The sequence below is a fragment of the Anomaloglossus baeobatrachus genome, chromosome 6 (assembly GCF_048569485.1).
Source record: "Anomaloglossus baeobatrachus isolate aAnoBae1 chromosome 6, aAnoBae1.hap1, whole genome shotgun sequence".
NCBI classification, from domain to species: Eukaryota; Metazoa; Chordata; class Amphibia; order Anura; family Aromobatidae; genus Anomaloglossus; species Anomaloglossus baeobatrachus.
Genome location: NC_134358.1, coordinates 227,417,964 through 227,440,451, shown reverse-complemented (window position 1 = coordinate 227,440,451; position 22,488 = coordinate 227,417,964). Strand labels below are relative to the sequence as shown.

At 49.9% G+C, this 22,488-nt stretch overlaps 1 protein-coding gene across 1 annotated transcript in view; it reads right to left on the bottom strand.

Annotated features, from left to right (window-relative positions):
• Positions 1 to 3,895: 3,895 nt before the first annotated feature.
• The window catches only part of NUP153 (nucleoporin 153), a 177,169-nt gene continuing 158,576 nt past the window's right edge, over positions 3,896 to 22,488 (bottom strand). The window contains 3 exon segments of the mRNA XM_075314720.1: positions 3,896 to 5,010; positions 9,820 to 9,970; positions 16,723 to 16,980. Coding sequence (XP_075170835.1) covers positions 4,938 to 5,010; positions 9,820 to 9,970; positions 16,723 to 16,980 — 482 coding nt within the window. The 3' untranslated portion in view covers positions 3,896 to 4,937.

Sequence of the window (22,488 nt, the reverse complement as noted above, 5' to 3'; positions counted from 1 at the left end):
TGATTAAGGGCAACTTCACAAGTGCCGGCAAAGTCTCGAACTGCATCCCTAGGTACGTGAGACTCTGGGTGAGAGTCAGAGTGGATTTGGGAAGATTGACAAGCCACCCGAATTGGGCTAGAGTGGCGAGAGTGAGCGAGACACTCCGCTGACAGTCTGCGCTGGATTGAGCCTTGACTAGAAGGTCGTCCAGGTAAGGGAGCACTGCCAACCCCTGGAGGTGCAGAACCGCAATCACTGCTGCCATGACCTTGGTGAATACCCGAGGGGCCGTGGCTAACCCGAAGGGGAGAGCCACGAATTGGAAATGATCCTCTCCTATTGCAAAACGTAACCAACGCTGGTGTGAAACTGCAATTGGCACATGTAGATGGGCATCTCTGATGTCGATGGACGCCAGGAAATCCCCTTGGGTCATTGAGGCAATGACTGATCGCAGAGACTCCATGCGAAAATGCCGCACCCGAACATGCTTGTTGAGAAGCTTGAAATCCAGGATGGGCCGGAAGGTACCATCCTTTTTGGGAACTAGGAAGAGGTTTGAGTAAAAACCTCTGAACCGTCCCCGAGCGGGAACTGGTACAATTACTCCGTTTGCCTGCAAGGATGCCACGGCCTGTGAGAAGGCGGCGGCCTTGGAGCAGGGGGGAGTTGAGAGAAAAAATCTGTTTGGCGGGCTGGAAGAGAATTCTTCTCCTGTAGCCGTGAGATATGATATCTCTCACCCACTGATCGGAGACTTGTTTTAACCAAGCGTCGCCAAAGTGGGAGAGCCTGCCACCGACTAAGGATGTGGCTGGAGCGGGCAGAGAGTCATGAGGAGGCTGCCTTAGTGGCAGAACCTCCTGCGGTCTTCTGCGGACGCGCTTTTGGGTGCCAGTTGGATTTCTGATTCTTAGCTGAGTTAGCGGACGAGGCGGAGGGCTTAGAGGACGACCAGTTGGAGGAACGAAAGGAACGAAACCTCGACTGATTCCTACCCTGGGCGGGTTTCCTGGTCTTGGTTTGTGGCATGGAAGTACTCTTCCCGCCAGTAGCTTCCTTAATAATTTCATCCAGCTGTTCACCGAACAGCCGGGAACCAACAGAAGGGAGCCCAGCAAGAAACTTCTTTGAAGAAGCATCTGCCTTCCACTCTCGAAGCCATAAGATCCTGCGGATCACGAGGGAATTAGCCGAAGCCACCGCAGTGCGGTGAGAAGCCTCTAGCATGGCAGACATGGCATAAGATGAAAAAGCTGAAGCTTGAGAAGTTAAGGAAACCATCTCAGGCATAGATTCCCTGGTGAGGGAATGCATCTCCTCTAGAGAAGCAGAGATGGCTTTGAGAGCCCACACTGCTGCAAAAGTCGGGGAAAACGCGGCCCCCGCCGCTTCATACACAGATTTGGCCAGAAGGTCAATCTGACGGTCAGTGGAATCCTTAAGTGAGGTGCTGTCAGCCACCGACACAACGGTCCGGGCTGAGAGCCTAGACACCGGAAGGTCTACCTTTGGGGAGTGAGCCCACTCCTTGACCACCTCAGGTGGAAAAGGAAACCGGTCATCAGAACCACGCTTTGGAAAGCGCTTGTCAGGACAGGCCCTGGGTTTGGTCACAGCGGTCTGAAAACTGGAGTGGTTAAAGAACACACTCTTTACTCTCTTAGGCGAGGTAAACTGGTGCTTTTCTGCCAGAGAGGGTTGCTCCTCTGATACTGGCGGATTGAGATCCAGTACAGAATTAATAGAAGCAATCAAGTCACTAAGATCTGAGTCACCCTCGGAAAGATCGATGGGGTACATGGAGTTAGCCTCCGAGCCCCCCGTAAGGGCATCCCCCTCATCTTGCGAGTCAGCTCTTGAATCAGAGCCGCAGGATGAGGAGGGGGAGGAAACCCTGCGCCTTCTCTTAGGAGGACGGGGTCTGGGACCTGATGATGAATCCTCTGTGAGCTCCGATGGACGGAGGTCAGAGGATAGGGCTCCTAAAGGACCCTTAGCAAGAGCATTAGAGGCACCCTGTGAGGAGGACTGATGCATATTCATCAAAGTCCTGGACAAAAGTCCCATGGACTCCGCAAATGACTGGGATATAGACCTAGAGAACGACTCTACCCAGGCCGGGGGTTCAGCCACAGGTGCAGAGGCAGCCGGAGAGACCACTGGGGGTGAGACTCCAGGATGTGGCACCGCCAAGTTAGAGCAGACATCACAATGTGGATAGGTGCTCGGCTCAGGCAGCGGGAGCTTACATGCAGCGCATACAGTATAAAGCTTTGGAGCCTTGCTCCTCGTGTGAGACATGCTGCTGGAGTGGGGGCTCTGCAAGAGAATGAACCCCAGGGAGAATACACAGAGGTCCACAACCAGAGACCGGCTGTGGCTTACCAGACCGCTGGAAGCGGTGTTGTGGGTCCTCCAGATCCCGAAGCCCGGACCCCCAATGCACAGCACCTCAGCAGGGATGCAGAGTGTAGAAAGGCCCAGCGCAGAGTGAACTCTGCCTGAGAAATGGCCGTCGGAGCGAAGAGAGGGGGCGGGACTTGGGGGCGTTCCTGTAGGAGAGCGGGATCTGGAGGGCCATAGAGACCTGCAGGGGAGGAGACACGCCCCAGCAGTGGGGAGTGTCCCTCCCCTGTGCAGGACGGCCGACGGGAGGAGCCGTGCCTGTCCCTCTGCATGAGTGACATGCGAGGGTAGTTAACAGAAACTAGGCCTCCGGCAAAGCTGGGGCCTACATTTAAGCGGCGAGGCCGACGCGCAGGCACCATCGGCGCGGTTCTCGGGCGAAAGCTAGAGAACCCGCCGGAAATGCCAAAATAAATACATTCAGCATACTCTCCCCATACAAAAAAGAACAGGGACCCCCAACACATAAACGTCTCAGGTACTTAGCTGCTAAAACGCAGGGCCAGGTCCCTGGGGATGAGTGCTCCAGTCCAGCAGAATCCTCAAGGGGCTGTGGATGGAGACCGGTCTCCTGCCAGGCATGGAGACCCTGCTGGCTCCCACTTCAAGCCAGAGCCCAGGAGGGATGGTGAAGGAGCACGGCATGTAAGGCTCCAGCCTTGGAAATCAACCTTACAACACCGCCGACAGTGTGGGGTGAGAAGGGACATGCCGGGGGTCCAGACGTGGACCCGCACTTCTTCAATCTCTTCCAAAGAAAAAAATCATGAGAATGCATGTGTGGATGTATGCCTCCTGAACACAAAGTGATAAACTGGCTGGGACTGGCTCACCAGGGGGTGTATAAGCTCAGAGGGAGGAGCTACACTTTTAAGTGTAGTACTTTGTGTGTCCTCCGGAGGCAGAAGCTAAACACCCATGGTCTGGGTCTCCCAAAGGAACGATAAAGAAATAAGGGAGATCTCATGCAGGTTTTTTTTAATTCGCAATATATTTATTAAGTTAAGTGAAAACACCCTTTAGTACCACATGAAATGCACTGAAGAGTACAAGTTTATAGTGTTGGGAAATTACGGTATATATCTGCAGGCTATGTAATATTTTTCTATCATGTATCTATCTTATTAGTTTTTTGTTTTTCTCCTTTTGGAGATGTGTGTGTAAAAATTGGAAAACATATGGATGGTCTGTGTGTAGTCTGATTTTTTTTTTTACTCTTGCACATATCGACTTGTATTGGCGAAGCTTGCCCTATGGGAGCAAGGCCTAAAAGTTGCAGTTTTGTCCATGGGCTGTCATTGCTATAGCTGTGTTTTCTGGAAAGATTTTCTCATCTCAATGTACTTTTTTTTTAAAAAACTTTAGTGTCATTTATAGAAATGAATACTAAAAAGGAGCTGGGCATAAGCATAATGAACCCCGTGGTCAAACCAAAACTAGAAGATAGCTCCAACGCACAATAAATCATGGGAGTCACAGCATAAACATGGTAGAGTTTAAACCATTTGTATTTTATAATTTTATTGATGGCATTTATCCCATGGTTTAACATGTTAATTATACTGTAATAAACATGGCTTTAATATTAAACTTACTTATTATCCAAAGTCACCACAGTCCATTTGTGTAAATATAAAAATATATACTTAATACTTTGTACAATACTGGTTTTTGGTCCAAACAAAAATGGATCAGAAAAGCCAATAACCTAATACTTTAAAGAATTTCCAATTTTCTTTAAAGGCTATTTGTATGGAATTAGGCAACTTTGAATAATGAGATTTACATAATAAAATCTGAAACAAAAATTCTAAACAAAGATGTGCTGCAACACAAAAAAAAAAAATTAAAATTTCAAGTTCACAGATTTTTAGATAATGCAGAAAAATATGCAGAAAGAAAATTATATTTACATGAATATCATAAAATAAGGAACAGAAAAGCAAAAAAAAAAAAAAAGTGAAAGGGGAAGCGTATTTATTAGATGAAGAACTACGTATCTAACAAACCCCGAGCAAAGGACCATCCATTAATCAGTCTCCAACTATCAGAAAAGTTTTGGTGCACAATACACTCAACTTCACACATACACCGGCACAAACGAGGCATAGAAATCATTCATCTTCCTCTACACTATACAGAACCCCTCAACTGGTAATTACAATTTCAAAGCGTCAGTAAAATAGTGGTGCAGATGAAAGGTATTATACAAAAAGCCATTCGCTGTGCAGGCTATATTTGCTTGTATAGCCAGATCATGCCAAGTCTGGTACTAAAAATGCTAGGATTTTTTTTTTTTGTTTCCTTTTCAAAAACCTTCCCATTGTCACATGTTTAAATTTACAAGGAGGGATGGCATGGATCGGGGGCTTCCAGCAAGTCCTTGGACATATCTGACTTCCACTAAACACAGCATGAGGTACACTCCAGTATTTGTACAATGCGGGATATCATTTTTTAAATTTTATTCATTTTTCTAACCAAAAAGAAAATCAGGAGGGGAGGGGGGGGGGGGAATGGGCAGGAAGGGGGCAAAATATCAAAGCCTATTTTCGCCTTCTTGCAGTCTTTATTTTTCGATTAGAAATCGTAGAAGGGGTTGCCGTTCGTACAGTTGCCCTAAAAAAAAAAAAAAAAAATAATTTAGTCAATAGAATTACATTACTGTAGTTGCACTTTTTGGTGTAGATCAGGGGTCTCAAACTCAGCTGGGTGTATGGGCCGCATATAGAAAAAAAAAAATGAGGGGGGCCGCATTATTTGCAGGACAACGTGAACATTTTTAATGAATCCATGTTTTTTTTTCTATACATCTTGGATCACTTTTGTAAACATTTTTCGCTTGTTTATTATAACAAACGTGTACTTTTTTTGTTAAGTTTATATACAGAAAAGCATTTTTAATGTAAATAAAAAAAGTCATGCTTTAGGATTTTTTTTTTTTTTTTACACATTTTATCACCTTCTTGTAATTGTTTTACAATTAGCAGCATCATATAGTAATCTTAGCCAAAATCTTGTAGTAATGTGCCCATCCGTGTGCCCTGTAGTAAGGTGCTCATCCTTGTGGTATTGTGCCCAGTAGTATAGTGCCCATCCTTGTGCCCTGTAGTATTGTGCCCAGTAATATTGTTCCAATCCTTGTAGTATTGTGCTCATCCTTGTAGTATTGTGCTCATCCTTGTAGTATTGTGCTCATCCTTGTAGTATTGTGCTCATCCTTGTAGTATTGTGCTCATCCTTGTAGTATTGTGCTCATCCTTGTAGTATTGTGCTCATCCTTGTAGTATTGTGCTCATCCTTGTAGTATTGTGCTCATCCTTGTAGTATTGTGCTCATCCTTGTAGTATTGTGCTCATCCTTGTAGTATTGTGCTCATCCTTGTAGTATTGTGCTCATCCTTGTAGTATTGTGCTCATCCTTGTAGTATTGTGCCCATCCCTGTAGTATTGTGCCCATCCCTGTAGTATTGTGCCCATCCCTGTAGTATTGTGCCCATCCCTGTAGTATTGTGCCCATCCCTGTAGTATTGTGCCCATCCCTGTAGTATTGTGCCCATCCCTGTAGTATTGTGCCCATCCCTGTAGTATTGTGCCCATCCCTGTAGTATTCTGCCCATCCCTGTAGTATTCTGCCCATCCCTGTAGTATTCTGCCCATCCCTGTAGTATTCTGCCCATCCCTGTAGTATTCTGCCCATCCCTGTAGTATTGTGGCCATCCCTGTAGTATTCTGCCCATCCCTGTAGTATTGTGGCCATCCCTGTAGTATTCTGCCCATCCCTGTAGTATTCTGCCCATCCCTGTAGTATTCAGCCCATCCCTGTAGTACTCAGCCCATCCCTGTAGTATTGTGGCCATCCCTGTAGTATTGTGGCCATCCCTGTAGTATTCTGCCCATCCCTGTAGTATTGTGGCCATCCCTGTAGTATTGTGGCCATCCCTGTAGTATTGTGCCCATCCCTGTAGTATTGTGCCCATCCCTGTAGTATTGTGCCCATCCCTGTAGTATTGTGCCCATCCCTGTAGTATTGTGCCCATCCCTGTAGTATTGTGCCCATCCCTGTAGTATTGTGCCCATCCCTGTAGTATTCTGCCCATCCCTGTAGTATTCTGCCCATCCCTGTAGTATTCTGCCCATCCCTGTAGTATTCTGCCCATCCCTGTAGTATTGTGGCCATCCCTGTAGTATTCTGCCCATCCCTGTAGTATTGTGGCCATCCCTGTAGTATTCTGCCCATCCCTGTAGTATTCTGCCCATCCCTGTAGTACTCAGCCCATCCCTGTAGTATTGTGGCCATCCCTGTAGTATTCTGCCCATCCCTGTAGTATTGTGGCCATCCCTGTAGTATTGTGGCCATCCCTGTAGTATTGTGGCCATCCCTGTAGTATTCTGGCCATCCCTGTAGTATTCTGGCCATCCCTGTAGTATTCTGGCCATCCCTGTAGTATTCTGGCCATCCCTGTAGTATTCTGGCCATCCCTGTAGTATTCTGGCCATCCCTCTAGTATTGTGGCCATCCCTGTAGTATTCTGCCCACCCTTGTAGTATTGTGGCCATCCCTGTAGTATTCTGCCCATCCTTTAGTAATACGCAAACAAAAAAAAAAAATCTCCTCACCTTTCCTCCGTTCCCTGTGTGCCCACAATCAGTACTTGCAGAGTTTTGGATGCAGCATGCTTCAGCTGCGTCCAAAACCCTGCTATGTATGGTAAAAGCACAGTGGGCATGGGATTTCTAAAAATCCCATGCCCACTGTGCGTGTACGGCCCGCAGTGAAAACGGAACTGCGGTGTGGCTTCCAGAGGCCGCAGCATGTGAATTTATGCTGCGGCGTCTGAAGCGTCCTCCCTAGGCAGAGCACAGCGAGGAGACCGCAGCGGCCCGAACCCCTGATCGCAGGCACGGGCAGCTGCGGTCTCCTAAGGAGTAGACTTGCGGCCCCGCCGATCAGGACGCAGCGGGTCCTGATCTTCAGCACGTACCTTACCTGCTTGTCGCGGCCCGTGATGATCGTGGCTCTGTGCTGAGGGTCGGCGCCGGCAGAAACTTCACTGCATTTGAATCCATTTGCGGTGCAGCGCAGAGGAGCTGTGTCTGGACCAATGGCTGCTGCCTGCCAATCAGATGCAAGGAAGTGACGTCGCTGTATGACGTCACCTCCTTGCATCTGATTGGCAGACAGCAGCAGCAACTGGGATAGAACTGACAGCTCCTTGCGCGGCACCGCAGATGGATTCAAATGCAAGTTCCTGCCGGCGCCGACCCTCAGCATAGAGCCGCGATTTGTCACGGGGTCTGCGGGCCGCAACAAACAGCCTCAGGGGCCGCATGCGGCCCGCGGGCCGCGTGTTTGAGACCCCTGGTGTAGATGGTCAATAGTTCCTGGAAGTCTATACTATATGCAAAGCATGGCATCCCATGATGCACCCCAGTGATCGCGACCAGTGCAATGGCACCTAAACCCCTTCACGACCGGCCGATTTTTCGGTTTCCGTTTTTTTTTCCGCCATTCTTTTTCTAAGAGACGTAACTTTTTTATTTTTCAGTCAATATGGTCATGTGAGGGCTCATTTTTTACGGAACGAGCTGTACTTTTCAATGAAACAATAGGTTTTACCATATAGTGTACTGGAAAATGGCAAAAAAATTCCAAATGCAGAAAAATTGCAAAAAAAGTGCAATAGCACTATTGTTTTTGAGATATTTTATTCACTGTGTTCACTGTATGGTACAACTGATGTGTGGTGTGATGCCTCAGGTCAGTGCGAGTTCGTAGACACCAAACATGTATAGGTTTACTTTTATATAAGGGGTTAAAAAAAAATTCGGAAGTTTGTCTGAAAAAAGTGGCGCACGTTTTCCGCCATATTCCGTAACCCGTAGCGTTCTCATTTTTCGGGATCTATGGCTCAGTGATGGCTTGTTTTTTGCGACTCGAGCTGACGTTTTTAGCGGTACCATTTTTGCGCAGATGCTACGTTTTGATCGCCTGTTATTGCATTTTGCGCAAAAGTTGTGGCGACAAAAAACGTCATTTTGGCGTTTGGAATTTTTTTGCCGCTACGCCATTTACTGATCAGATTGATTTTATATTTTGATAGATCGGGAGTTTCTGAACGCAGTGATAGCAAATGTGTGTATATTTTTTATTTTTTTACCCCTTTAATTTTCAATGGGGCGAAAGGGGGGTGATTTGAATTTTTATGGGTTTTTTAAATTTTTGAAAACTTTTTTTTATTTTACTAGTCCCCCTAGGGAGCTATTGCGATCAGCAATCCGATCGCTCTGCACTATCTGCTGATCACAGCTACACAGCTGTAAACAGCAGATACGTGCACTTTCTGCTTCCCTTGCCTCCGTGGAAAGCGAAAGTGAAAGTAGTTCATGTCTAGCACAGGAGTCATCACATGACCCTGTGCTACCATGACAACCATCAGAAGTCACATGATCATGTCACGTGACTTCCGGTATCGGGCGGTAAGTAAAACTTTACCGCGATCGCGTTTATAATTGCGCTGTCACATATTGACAGCGCCATTACAGGGGTTAAACGGCACGAGCAGTTAACGATTCTGCTCGTGCCTATCAGGCACACATCTCAGCTGTGAAAATCAGCTGAGATGTGCACCGATTGCAGCATGCTGCTGCCAGGAGACCGCGGGCAGTAACGTTATGACCGCTAGGACGTAATTTTACGGCCCGCGGTCGTTAAGGGGTTAATTACATGGGATATGGGCAATCACCCTTCTAAGAAATTTCACCCCAACAAGACACAAAGACAACAATTATGGTGAAATGAGACATAAATGTGTTTGTACTTAAATGGATTGTAAGGTCTAAAATGACAAGTCTGCAGTCACTGTGTGTTCCTCTATGTGATTGCAGACTTGTGTGGATCCTCACATTGTACACACTGTGCATATCGCATTCTCGCTGACACCGAAGACTTGTCACAGTGCATATTCCCGGCCACAATCCAACTAGACTGTTTCAGGCACAAGTGTATTGTGCGAGGCTGGAAGCAGTGCAGTTGGAATGTGGCTTACTCACGGCCATGTGACCTGTTGTTCCCGGCTCTGACACCGGAGAATCATCACAGTGCATACGATGTGAGGATTCTCCAATCTGTAGCCACAGAGTGACTGCAGCCTTGTCGTTGTAAGGCCCCATCATACAGAGATAAAGCTTTGGCAGATCTGTGGTTGCAGTGAAATCATGGACATATTGTTCCATTTGTACACAGCCACAAACCTGGCACTGATAGTCCACAATTTCACTGCAACCACAGATCTGCTGCAGATTTATCTCTGCCTTTAGACTGAACAATCCCATTAAGGCAGGATTAACAAAAAGTTCAGATCACTTAGTGGGGCTCCCTTTATTTGCCCTCATATTGCTATGGGGATATGTAACATCATATACTTACCCCATATTAAATGCGGGGGGCTGGTTAAAGACAAATCCAGAGTTTGCAGGCTGCGCTGGGGCAGCGGCAGGATTTACACCAAACTGGAACACTCCAGGGGAACCTCCAGGTGTAAAGTTGAAGTTTGAGCTCCCAAACTGAAACCCAGGGCCTGAAAGACAACAGTTGTGGGATATTTTATTATATAGATCAAAGACTCAGCGTAGTTTGCAGTATCCAGCCCAAGTGGTGACAAAGTACCACCGGGGATAAAGGATATTGTGAGATGCCTGGCATACTGTGCTAGCTTGAATTTTAGAATTACTGACAGAGATCCCTCATGGGCACCATGGAAAAATATTACACCCTATGGCCTCAATTTCAATTAACTCTAGTGACAACTCGTTCTAATGGGACTGAAAGGAGTCAGGAACTTTCACTAAGAACAAATATTTATGAGCAACTAAATAATTTTAATAGAAAACATTACAGTACGATGGGGGAAGGGGAGTCACATCAATTTAGGCTTTTCAGCTTGGAAAAAATACTCCAAGTTTGCTACTGTATTAATTGGAAACAAAAAAATGCTTCACACAAAAAAAAAAAAAAAAAGTACTATAGTCACCATTTCTATCCTTGACAAAAAAAAGAGAATTTTGTTTACTTACCGTAAATTCTTTTTCTTATAGTTCCGTATTGGGAGACCCAGACATTGGGTGTATAGCTTCTACCTCCGGAGGACACACAAAGTACTACACTCAAAAGTGTAGCTCCTCCCTCTGAGCTTATACACCCCCTGGAGAACCAGATCTAGCCACTTTAGTGCAAAAGCTGAAGGAGAATAGCCACCCGCAAGTAAAAACAGAGCAAGAACCGGAACAACCGGAGACTCTGTCCACGACAACAGCCGGTGATAACACGCGGAACAAGAAATTGCCAACAGGCAACAGGGAGGGTGCTGTGTCTCCCAATACGGAACTATAAGAAAAAGAATTTACGGTAAGTAAACAAAATTCTCTTTTTCTTTATCGTTCCTATGGGAGACCCAGACATTGGGACGTCTCAAAGCAGTCCATGGGTGGTAATAAACAGAAAAACTAAGAAGTAGGCGGAGCCTAACTTCACAAATGGGCGACAGCCGCCTGAAGGATGCGTCTGCCCAAGCTCGCATCTGCCGAAGCATGAGCATGCACTTGGTAGTGCTTTGAAAAGGTATGCAGGCTAGTCCAAGTGGCAGCCTGACAGACTTGCTGAGCCGTAGCCTGGTGCCTGAAAGCCCAAGAGGCACCGACAGCTCTGGTCGAGTGTGCCTTGATCCCCGGCGGGGGAGGCACCTGAGAACACTGGTAGGTATCCGAAATGGTCGACCTAATCCAACGGGCTAAGGTCGGCTTAGAAGCAGAGAGGCCCTTACGCCGACCTGTGGTTAGCACAAAAAGAGAGGTGCACCGCCTAAGAGCAGCGGTGCGAGACACATAGATCCGGAGAGCACGCACCAGATCCAGAGTATGCAACGCTTTTTCAAAGCGATGAACAGGAGTCGGACAAAAGGAAGGTAGGGTAATGTCCTGGTTAAGGTGGAAAGGAGAAACCACCTTAGGAAGAAAGTCTGGAGTCGGACGGAGAACCACCTTGTCTTGATGAAAAACCAAAAAAAGGTGACTCCGAAGAGAGCGCAGCCACATCAGAGACTCTCCTGAGGGAAGTTATGGCCACTAGAAAGACCATTTTCTGTGAAAGACGAGACAAAGAAACCTCCCTAAGAGGCTCAAAGGGGGGTTTCTGCAAAACCGTGAGAACCAAATTGAGGTCCCAGGGATCCAAGGGCCGCCGGTAAGGCGGAATGTGAGACGCGCCCTGCAAGAAGGTGCGGACCTGAGCCAGTCGGGCGATACGCTGCTGGAACAGCACTGACAGAGCCGAGACTTGTCCCTTGAGAGAGTTGAGGGACAGTCCAAGCTGCAGACCGGACTGTAGAAAGGACAGAAGGGTCGGCAAGGAAAAGGCCAAGGAGGATGGCCGGAAGAGCGACACCAGGACAGGAAAATTTTCAAAGTCCTGTGATAGATCTTGGCAGAGGAAGACTTACGGGCCCGAGTCATAGTGGAGATGACTTCAGGGGGGATACCAGAAGCAGTCAAGATCCAGGACTCAAGAGCCACGCCGTCAATCTGAGAGCCGCAGAATTCTGGCGGAAAAACGGACCTTGTGAGAGAAGGTCTAGACGGTCCGGAAGATGCCACGGCACCTCTACGGACAGATGGAGCAGGTCTGGATACCAAGCTCGCCTGGGCCAGTCCGGAGCAATGAGGATGACTCGACGGCCCTGCATTCTGATCTTGCGCAGAACTCTGGGCAAGAGAGCTAGAGGGGGAAACACGTAGGACAGACGAAACCGGGACCAGTCCTGAACCAGAGCGTCCGCGGCGAATGCCTGAGGATCGTGGGAGCGAGCCACGTAAACCGGAACCTTGTTGTTGTGACGGGATGCCATTAGGTCCACGTCCGGAGTGCCCCACTTGCGGCAGATTGACTGAAACACTGCCGGATGCAGGGACCACTCGCCACTGTCCACGGTTTGACGGCTGAGCTAATCTGCCTCCCAGTTTTCCACGCCTGGGATGTGACCTGCGGATATGGTGGACTTGGAGTCCTCCGTCCATTGAAGGATGCGTTGTACCTCCAACATTGCCAGGCGGCTGCGTGTCCCGCCTTGGTGATTGATGTAGGCAACCGCTGTCGCGTTGTCTGACTGGACTCGGATGTGCTTGCCCGCCAATAGGTGGTGAAAAGCTAGGAGAGCCAGAAGCACGGCTCTGGTTTCCAGCACAGTGATCGAGAGGGCTGACTCGGACGGAGTCCAAGTGCCCTGTGCTCGGTGGTGGAGACATACCGCTCCCCAGCCGGATAGACTGGCATCCGTGGTGAGGATCACCCAGGACAGGGCCAGGAAGGAGCGTCCCTGAAACAGAGAGTGGGGCCGAAGCCACCACTGAAGAGAGCTCCTGGTCTGTGGCGACAGAGCCACTAACCTGTGCAAGGAGGAAGGCCGCTTGTCCCAACAGCGGAGAATGTCCAGCTGCAGTGGACGCAGATGGAACTGGGCAAAGGGAACAGCCTCCATTGACGCCACCATCTGACCCAGCACCTGCATCAGGTGCCTGATGGAATAACGGCAGGGCCTCAGAAGAGAGAGCACCGCCAGTTGGAGGGACTGCTGTTTGATTAAGGGCAACTTCACAAGTGCCGGCAGAGCCTCGAACTGCATCCCTAGGTACGTGAGCCTCTGGGTCGGAGTCAGAGTGGATTTGGGCAGATTGACAAGCCACCCAAATTGGGCTAGAGTGGCGATAGTGAGCGAGACACTCCGCTGACAGTCTGCGCTGGATGAAGCCTTGACTAGAAGGTCGTCCAGGTAAGGAATCACTGCCAACCCCTGGAGGTGCAGAACCGCAACCACTGCTGCCATGACCTTGGTGAATACCCGAGGGGCCGTGGCTAACCCGAAGGGAAGAGCCACGAATTGGAAATGTTCCTCTCCGATTGCAAAACGTAGCCAACGCTGGTGTGAAACTGCAATTGGCACATGGAGATAGGCATCTCTGATGTCGATGGATGCCAGGAAATCCCCTTGGGTCATTGAGGCAATGACTGATCGCAGAGACTCCATGCGAAAATGCCGCACCTGAACATGCTTGTTGAGAAGCTTGAGATCAAGGATGGGCCGGAAGGAACCGTCCTTTTTGGGGACTAGGAAGAGATTTGAGTAGAAACCTCTGAACCGTTCCCGGGCGGGAACCGGTACAATTACTCCGTTGGCCTGCAAGGATGCCACGGCCTGAGAGAAGGCGGCGGCCTTGGAGCAGGGGGGAGTTGACAGAAAAAATCTGTCTGGCGGGTTGGAAGAGAATTCTATCCTGTAGCCGTGGGAGAGGATATCCCGCACTCACTGATCGGAGACGTGTTGAAACCACGCGTCGCCAAAGTGGGAGAGCCTGCCACCGACTAAGGACGTTGCTGGAGCGGACAGATAGTCAAGAGCAGCTCCTGCGGTCTTCTGTGGACGCGCCTTTGTGCGCCAGTTGGATTTTTGGTCCTTGGCTGAGTTAGTGGACGAGGCCGAGGGCTTAGAGGACGACCAGTTGGAGGAACGAAAGGAACGAAACCTCGACTGATTCCTACCCTGGACAGGTTTCCTGGTTTTGGTTTGTGGCATGGAAGTACTCTTCCCGCCAGTAGCTTCCTTAATAATGTCATCCAGCTGTTCACCGAACAGCCTGGACCCAGCGAAAGGGAGTCCAGCAAGGTACTTCTTTGAAGAAGCATCTGCCTTCCACTCTCGAAGCCACAAGATCCTGCGGATAGCGAGAGAATTAGCCGAAGCCACCGCAGTGCGATGAGAAGCCTCCAGCATGGCAGACATGGCATAGGATGAAAAAGCTGAAGCTTGGGAAGTTAAGGTAACCATTTCGGGCATAGATTCCCTGGCGAGGGAATGCATCTCCTCTAGAGAAGCAGAGATGGCTTTGAGAGCCCACACTGCTGCAAAAGTCGGGGAGAACGAGGCCCCTGCCGCCTCATATACAGATTTGGCCAGAAGGTCAACCTGGCGGTCAGTGGAATCCTTAAGAGAGGTGCCATCAGCCACTGATACAACGGTCCGGGCTGAGAGTCTAGACACCGGGGGGTCTACCTTTGGTGAATGAGCCCACTCCTTGACCACCTCAGGTGGAAAGGGAAAACGGTCATCAGAACCACGCTTTGGGAAGCGTTTGTCAGGACAGGCCCTAGGCTTGGTCACAGCGGCCTGAAAACTGGAGTGGTTAAAGAACACACTCTTTGTCCTCTTAAGCGAGGTAAACTGGTGCTTTTCTGCCAGAGAGGGTTGCTCCTCTGATACTGGCGGATTGAGGTCCAGTACAGAATTAATGGACGCAATCAAATCACTAACATCTGAGTCAGTTTCGGACAGATCAATGGGGCACATGGAGTTAGCCTCCGAGCCCCCTGTAAAGGCATCCTCCTCATCCCGCGAGTCAGCTTCTGAAACAGAGCCACAAGACGAGGAAGGAGAGGGAGCCCTGCGTCTCCTCTTAGGAGGACGGGGTCTGGGACCAGATGATGAATCCTCTTTGAGCTCCGCTGAGAGAGCCCTAGCAGCAGAGGCACCCTGTGAAGGGGGCTGATGCATGTTCAGCAAAGTCCTGGACAGCTGTCCCATGGAGTCGGCAAAAGACTGGGAGATAGACCTAGATAAGGATTCTACCCAAGCCGGGGGTTCAGCCACAGGAGCCGGAGCAGCCGGAGAGACCACTGGGGGTGCGATTCCAGGCTGAGGCATCGCCAGGTTAGAGCAGGCATCACAATGTGGATAGGTGCTCGGTTCAGGCAGTAGGAGCTTACATGCAGTGCAAACTGAATACAGCTTTGGAGCCTTGCTCCTCGTGTGAGACATGCTGCTGGAGTGGGGGCTTGCTAGAATGACCCCCAGAGAGTATATACAGAGGTCCACAACCAGAGGTTGTGGCTTACCAGACCGCTGGAGCGGTGTTGTGTGCCCTCCAGATCCCGAAGCCCGGACCCCCAAGCACCTTAGCAGGGATGCTGCAGACCAGTGCTAATCGCAGAGAAAACGTTGAGAAAATGGCGCCGGAGCGAAGAGAGGGGGCGGGAGCTACTCTGAGAGCGGGATCTGGAGGGCCAAAGAGACTTACAGGGGAGGAGACATGTACCCAGTGAGGAGTGTCCCTCCCCTGTGCAGAACGGCCGCTGGGCGGAGCCGCGCTGTCCCTCTGCATGAATGACATGCGAGGGCAGTGAAACCGAAAGTAGGCCTCCGGCGAAGCCGGGGCCTAAATTTGAGCGGTGCGGCCGGCGCGCAGGCACCATCGGCGCGGTTCTCAGGCGACAGCCAGAGAACCCGCCGGAAATGTCAGAAAACTCACTCAGCACACTCTCCCCCACCAATAAAGTACAGGGACACCCAATATATAAACGTCTCAGGTACTTAGCTTGCTGAGACGCAGGGTTCCAAGTCCCTGGGGATGAGTTCTCCGGTAAACTGGCTAGATCTGGTTCTGCAGGGGGTGTATAAGCTCAGAGGGAGGAGCTACACTTTTGAGTGTAGTACTGTGTGTGTCCTCCGGAGGCAGAAGCTATACACCCAATGTCTGGGTCTCCCATAGGAACGATAAAGAAAAAATAATGTGTGAATTGATGGCATATCTATAGCATCAGTGAAGGTCTGGCCACTAGGGGCGCTCTAAGATACAGCCGTATCATGGAAGATCCTACCAAGAAATGTTCATGGTGGAGAAAATCCCAATGAGCCACAACAAAACTGTACCAACTGGAATTTCATGATTTCAGGCCACGGTAACATTAATTTACTAATCAATTAATGAAAAAGACATGACATATTTTCAACACTTAAAGGGAATCTGTCAGCAGGTTTTTGCTACCTCACCTGACAGCAGCATGATATAGGCAAAGAGTATATGCAAACAATCCTGAATCCAACAATGTATAACTTAGATTACCGGCTGCAGCCGTTCTGACACAACTGAATCTTTACTTTTAGCCATGTAGCAGAGCTGAGAAAGCTGCCCCCGCCCACACCAGGCTCTTTATAGAGATTGTACATTGACAGTGAGGTGTCAATCATAAGAAAGGGAATGTCAGACTGCCGTACGTATGACAGTGTAGTCCGAACAATCATAAGGGCCCTGCTGGTTATACAAACATCGCAAACAAAAACCAGATCGGACCATGACAACACAGGTATTCTTGAATTCTAGGTTTTAAACCTTGCAACATGCTGTATTGAGCTTACATTGCAAAAACCTGCTGACAGATTCCCTTTAACTATCTTCTTGGCACCTCAGCTTTAATTAATACACATTACCCTCACAGCCTGATATTTACCACTAGAGGGAGCTGTACTGGATCCAAAAGCAGGTTGAGAATTTTGCTGGCCAAACACTGGTGTCTGCACATTGCTAGTCAGTGATCCAAAAGCAGGGACATTTTGAGAAGTACTGGGAAACAAACTAGAAGATGATGATGAGCCAAAGGCTGGGGCGGTATTTGTCTGGCTGGCAGGTTTCCCAAATGCTGGAACAGGGTTGGCAGCGGCGGCAGGAGCAGCTGCTGCACCGAATATAAACGGAGTGGAGTTAGTACCTAGAGAAGGAGCAACAAAAAGGTCATTAGGCTCATTTGTCACCTTGTCATTTCTACTGACATATTAAACAGTGTATATGTAGTGAAAGATAATGAGGTACATGTAATGGATTCCTCAGATTGTTATGGGGTGGGGCAAACACTTTCTCTAAAGCGAGCAAGCGCTCCTCTGCAGCCGGCTCCATCACTGGATCCTGCCAGTGTTAGGCTGCTGTCACACTTCCGTTGTTTTGCATCCGTAACACCGAGCCACCTTTTGTGAACAATCAGCTGATCGGCCACCGGGCGATCAGCTGATCGTTCAGAAAAGGCAGCCGTCGGCTGATCGCTCAGAAAAGGCGGCCGCTGATCAGCTGATCGTTCCGGCCGCTGGAACTGAATTTACAGTCAATCATGTTTTTTTACTGTGCGCATGCTCACAGTAAAAAAAAAAAAAAAAACGATCCGCCGCACACAAAAAACGTTACAGTGTGCGGAACGCACTGGATAACATCCCAGTGCAGTGCGATATACACACAGGCTGACAACGGAGGAGATGGGGGGATTAATCTCTCCCTCTCCTCCGAGGTTGTGATCCGTTCACAAATTCGGATCACAGTATGATGACACTCGGCTCCTGCTTGCGGCGGAGCGGGAGCAGAGGGTCACTAGTATATCGCATCGGATCCCTTACTCTAGTAGTGAAAGCTCCTTGCCTAGGTACTCCGCTGCTCAGACTACAGGGCGGCCAGTAACCTAGGCAACTAAAAGTACACATTATAAATCACTATTCTTGAGAATGGGGGAGATTTTCAATAAGAGGTAAATAGTAAAAATATGCAATTTGCAATTTTACCCATTTAAAAGGGAATCTCTCACCAGGTTTTTACTCCCCCATCTGAGAGACGCTTAATGTAGAGACAGAGGCCCCGATTCCAGCAATGTGTCACTTACTGAGCGGTTTGCGGTCCTTCTGATAAAAGAGGGGAATTTTGTTTACTTACCGTAAATTCCTTTTCTTCTAGCTCTAATTGGGAGACCCAGACAATTGGGTGTATAGCTACTGCCTCCGGAGGCCACACAAAGTATTACACTTAAAAGTGTAAGGCCCCTCCCCTTCTGCCTATACACCCCCCGTGGGATCACGGCTGCTCAGTTTTAGTGCAAAAGGAAGAAGGAGGAAAGCCAATAAACTGGTTTAAGCAAATTCAATCCGAAGGAATATCGGAGAACTGAAACCATTCAACATGACTAACATGTATACCCCAAAAAAACAGGGGCGGGTGCTGGATCTCCCAATTAGAGCTAGAAGAAAAGGAATTTACGGTAAGTAAACAAAATTCCCCTCTTCTTCGTCGCTCTATTGGGAGACCCAGACAATTGGGATGTCCAAAAGCAATCCCTGGGTGGGTAAAATAATACCTCGTGATAGGCCGTAAAATGGCCTTTTCCTACATGGGGGCAACCGCCGCCTGCAGGACTCTTCTACCTAGGCTGGCGTCCGCCGAAGCATAGGTATGCACCTGATAATGCTTGGTAAAAGCGTGCAGACTCGACCAGGTAGCCGCCTGGCACACCTGCTGGGCCGAAGCCTGGTGCCGTAATGCCCGGGACGCACCCACGGCTCTGGCAAAATGGGCCTTCAGCCCTGAGGGAACCGGAAGCCCCGCAGAACGGTAGACTTCAAGAACTGGTTCGTTGATCCACCGAGTCAGGGTGGATTTGGAAGCTTGCAACCCCTTACGCTGACCAGCGACAAGGACAAGAGTGCCTCCGAGCGGCGCCGGAGCGCCGTGCGGGAAAAGTAGGTTCTGAGAGCTCTCACCAGATCCAACAAAAGCAAATCCCGATCACATTGATGAACTGGATGACAAGACGGTAAGGAGATATCCCGATTGAGATGACAGGGGGATACCACCTTAGGGAGAACTCCTGAATCGGGCGCAGAACCACCTTGTCCTGGTGAAAACACCAGGAAGGGAGATTTGCAAGACAGCGCTGCTAGCTTGGCCACTCTCCGAGGAGACGTGACCGCCACTAGAAAAGGCCACTGTCCGTGAAAGGCGAGAAAGGAAAACATCCCTCATAGGCTCGAAAAGCGGCTTCTGGAGAGCTATTAGAACCCTGTTCAGATCCCAGGGCTCTAACGGCTGCTTGTAAGGAGGGACGATCTGACAAACCCCTTGCAGGAACGTGCGTACCTGTTGGAGTCTGGCCAGGCGCTTCTGAAAAAACACAGAGAGCGCAGAGACTTGTCCCTTAAGGGAGCCGAGCGACCAACCTTTTTCCAACCTGGATTGCAGGAAGGAAAGGAAAGTAGTCAATGCCAATGGCCAGGGAGAAACGTCCTGAGCCGAGCACCAAGCTAAGAATATCTTCCACGTCCTGTGGTAGATCTTGGTAGAGCTTGGTTTCCTAGCCTATCCCATGGAGGCAATGACCTCTTGAGATAATCCTGAAGACGCTAGGATCCAGGACTCAATGGCCACACAGTCAGGTTCAGGGCCGCAGAATTCAGATGGAAAAACGACCCTTGAGACAGCAAGTCTGGCCGGTCTGGTAGTGCCCACGGTTGTCCTACCGTGAGATGCCACATATCCGGGAACCACGACCTCCTCGGCCAGTCTGGAGCGACGAGGATGGCGCGGCGGCAGTCGGACCTGATCTTGCGTAGCACTCTGGGCAACAGCGCCAGAGGTGGGAACACATAAGGGAGCCGGAACTGCGACCAATCTTGAACTAAGGCGTCCTCCGCCAGAGCTCTGTGATCGTGAGACCGTGCCGTGAAAGCTGGGACCTTGTTGTTGTGCCGGGACGCCATTAGGTCGACGTCCGGCATCCCCCAGCGGCGACAGATCTCCTGAAACGCGTCCGGGTGAAGAGACCATTCCCCTGCGTCCATACCCTGGCGACTGAGGAAGTCTGCTTCCCAGTTTTCTACGCCCGGGATGTGAACTGCGGATATGGTGGATGCCGTGTCTTCCCCCCACGTCAGAAACCGCCGGACTTCCTGGAAGGCTTGCCGACTGCGTGTCCCCCCTTGGTGGTTGATGTATGCCACCGCTGTGGGGTTGTCCGCCTGAATTCGGATCTGCTTGCCTTCCAGCCACTGCTGGAAGGCTCGTAGGGCAAAATACACTGCTCTGATTTCCAGAACATTGATCTGAAGGGTGGACTCCTGCTGAGTCCACGTACCTTGAGCCCTGTGGAGGAGAAAAATTGCTCCCCACCCTGAAGACAATGAGGTGGGAAGAAGCCCCCACCGAAGAGACTCCTTGGCCGCCTGAGAAAGAGAAACGTCCCTGTCGAGGGGACGTTGACTCCCCGTCCCATTGGCGGAGAATGTCCCCTTGTAGTGGACGCAGAAGAAACTGCGCGAAAGGGACTGCCTCTAATGCTGCTACCATCTTCTCTAGGAAGTGCATGAGGCGTCTCAAGGGGTGCGACTGGCCTTGACGGAGAGATTGCACCCCTGTCTGAAGTGAACGCTGTTTGCCCAGCGGAAGTTTCACTATCGCTGATAGAGTATGAAACCCCATGCCAAGATATGTTAGCGATTGGGTCGGGGTCAGAATTGACTTTGAAAAGTTGATGATCTACCCGAAACTCTGGAGAGTCTCCAGCGCAACGATCAGGCTGTGTTGGCATGCCTCTTGAGGGGGTGCCTTGACGAGTAGATCGTCCAAGCAAGGGATCACAGAGTGACCCTGAGAGCGCAGGACTGCTACTACTGCAGCCATGACCTTAGTGAAGACCCGTGGGGCTGTCGCCAGACCGAAAGGCAGGGCTACGAACTAAAGGTGTTCGTTTCCTATAACGAAGCGTAGAAACGCTGGTGCTCTGGAGCATGTCCATTGATGCTAGGAACTCTTCTTGAGACATTGAGGCGATGACGGAGCGGAGGGATTCCATCCGGAACCGCCTGGTCTTCACATGCTTGTTGAGCAGTTTTTTAGGTCCAGAACAGGACGGAAAGACCCGTCCCTTTTGTGGCACCACAAACAAATTGGAGTAAAAACCGTGACCTTGGTCCTGGAGAGGAACAGAGATCACCACTCCTTCTGCCTTTAGAGAGCACCCGCCTGCAGACGAGCACCGGCTCGGTCGGGAGGTGGAGAAGTTCTGAAGAATCGGGTCGGAGGACGAGAACTGAACTCGATCCTGTACTCTTGAGACAGAATGTCTCTCACCCAACGGTCTTTGACCTGTGGCAGCTAAATGTCCCCAAAGCGGGCGAGCCTGCCACCGACCGAGGATGCGGAGAGAGGAGGCCGACAGTCATGAGGAAGCTGCCTTGGTAGCGGTTCCTCCGGCTGCCTTCTTTGGGCGTGACTGAGCCCGCCAAGAATCTGAGCTCCTCTGAACCTTTTGAGTCCTTTTAGACGAGGACAATTGGGCCCTGCCCGAGCCTCGAAAGGACCGAAACCTCGACTGTCCCCTCCTCTGTTGGGGTTTGTTAGGTTTGGGCTGGGGTAAGGAAGAATCCTTAGACTTGGACTGTTTAACGATTTCATCTAATCTCTCACGAAACAGTCTGTCACAGAAAATGGCAATTAAGCACTTTTTTGGAAGCAGCATCTGCCTCCATTCCCTTAACCCCAAGGCTCTGCGTACAACCACGGAGTTGGCGGACGCCCCTACCGTACTGCTCGTAGAGTCCAGGACAGCATTAATAGCGTAAGACGCAAATGCAGACATTTGAGAGGTTAAGGACGCTACTTGCGGAACAGATGTACGTGTGACGATGTCAATCTGCGCCAGACCAGCTGAACTAATTTGTAGTGCCCATACGGCTGCGAATGCTGGAGCAAACGACGCGCCGATAGTTTCATAGATGGATTTCAACCAGAGCTCCATCTGTGTCAGTGGCATCTTTAAGGGAAGCCCCATCTTCCACTGCAACTATGGATCTAGTCGCCAGCCTGGAGATTGGAGGATCCACCTTTGGACACTGGGTCCAGCTCTTGACCACGTCAGGTGGAAAGGGATAACTTGTATCCTTAATACGTTTGGAGAAACGCTTATCTGGATAAGCGTGGTGTTTCTGAACTGCCTCTCTGAAGTCAGAGTGGCCAGAAAAGTACTCAATTTACGCTTGAGATACTGAAATGGAATTTCTCCTGCTGTGAAGCTGACTCCTCCACTGGAGGAGCTGAGGGAGAAATATCCAACATTCCATTGATGGACGCTATAAGATCATTCACCATGGCGTCACCATCCGGTGTATCCGGCTTGAGAGCGGTCTCAGGATCAGAGTCCTGATCAGCTACGTCTGCCTCATCATTAGAGTCCTCCTGCTGGGACCCTGACCAGTGATGAAGCCGAGTGCCGCTCCCAGCGAGCTCGCTTAGGCTGTCTGGGACTGTTGTCCGTGTCAGAGCCTTCACCCTGGGATGCATGGGACCTCCCCGGAGCACTGATTTGTTCCAAATGAGGGTGGCCCGGGAGCATTGAATCAACATTGCCCATGGTCTGTCTGGACTGCAAAGTCTCTAAGATGTTAGTCATAGTCACAGACAATCTATCAGC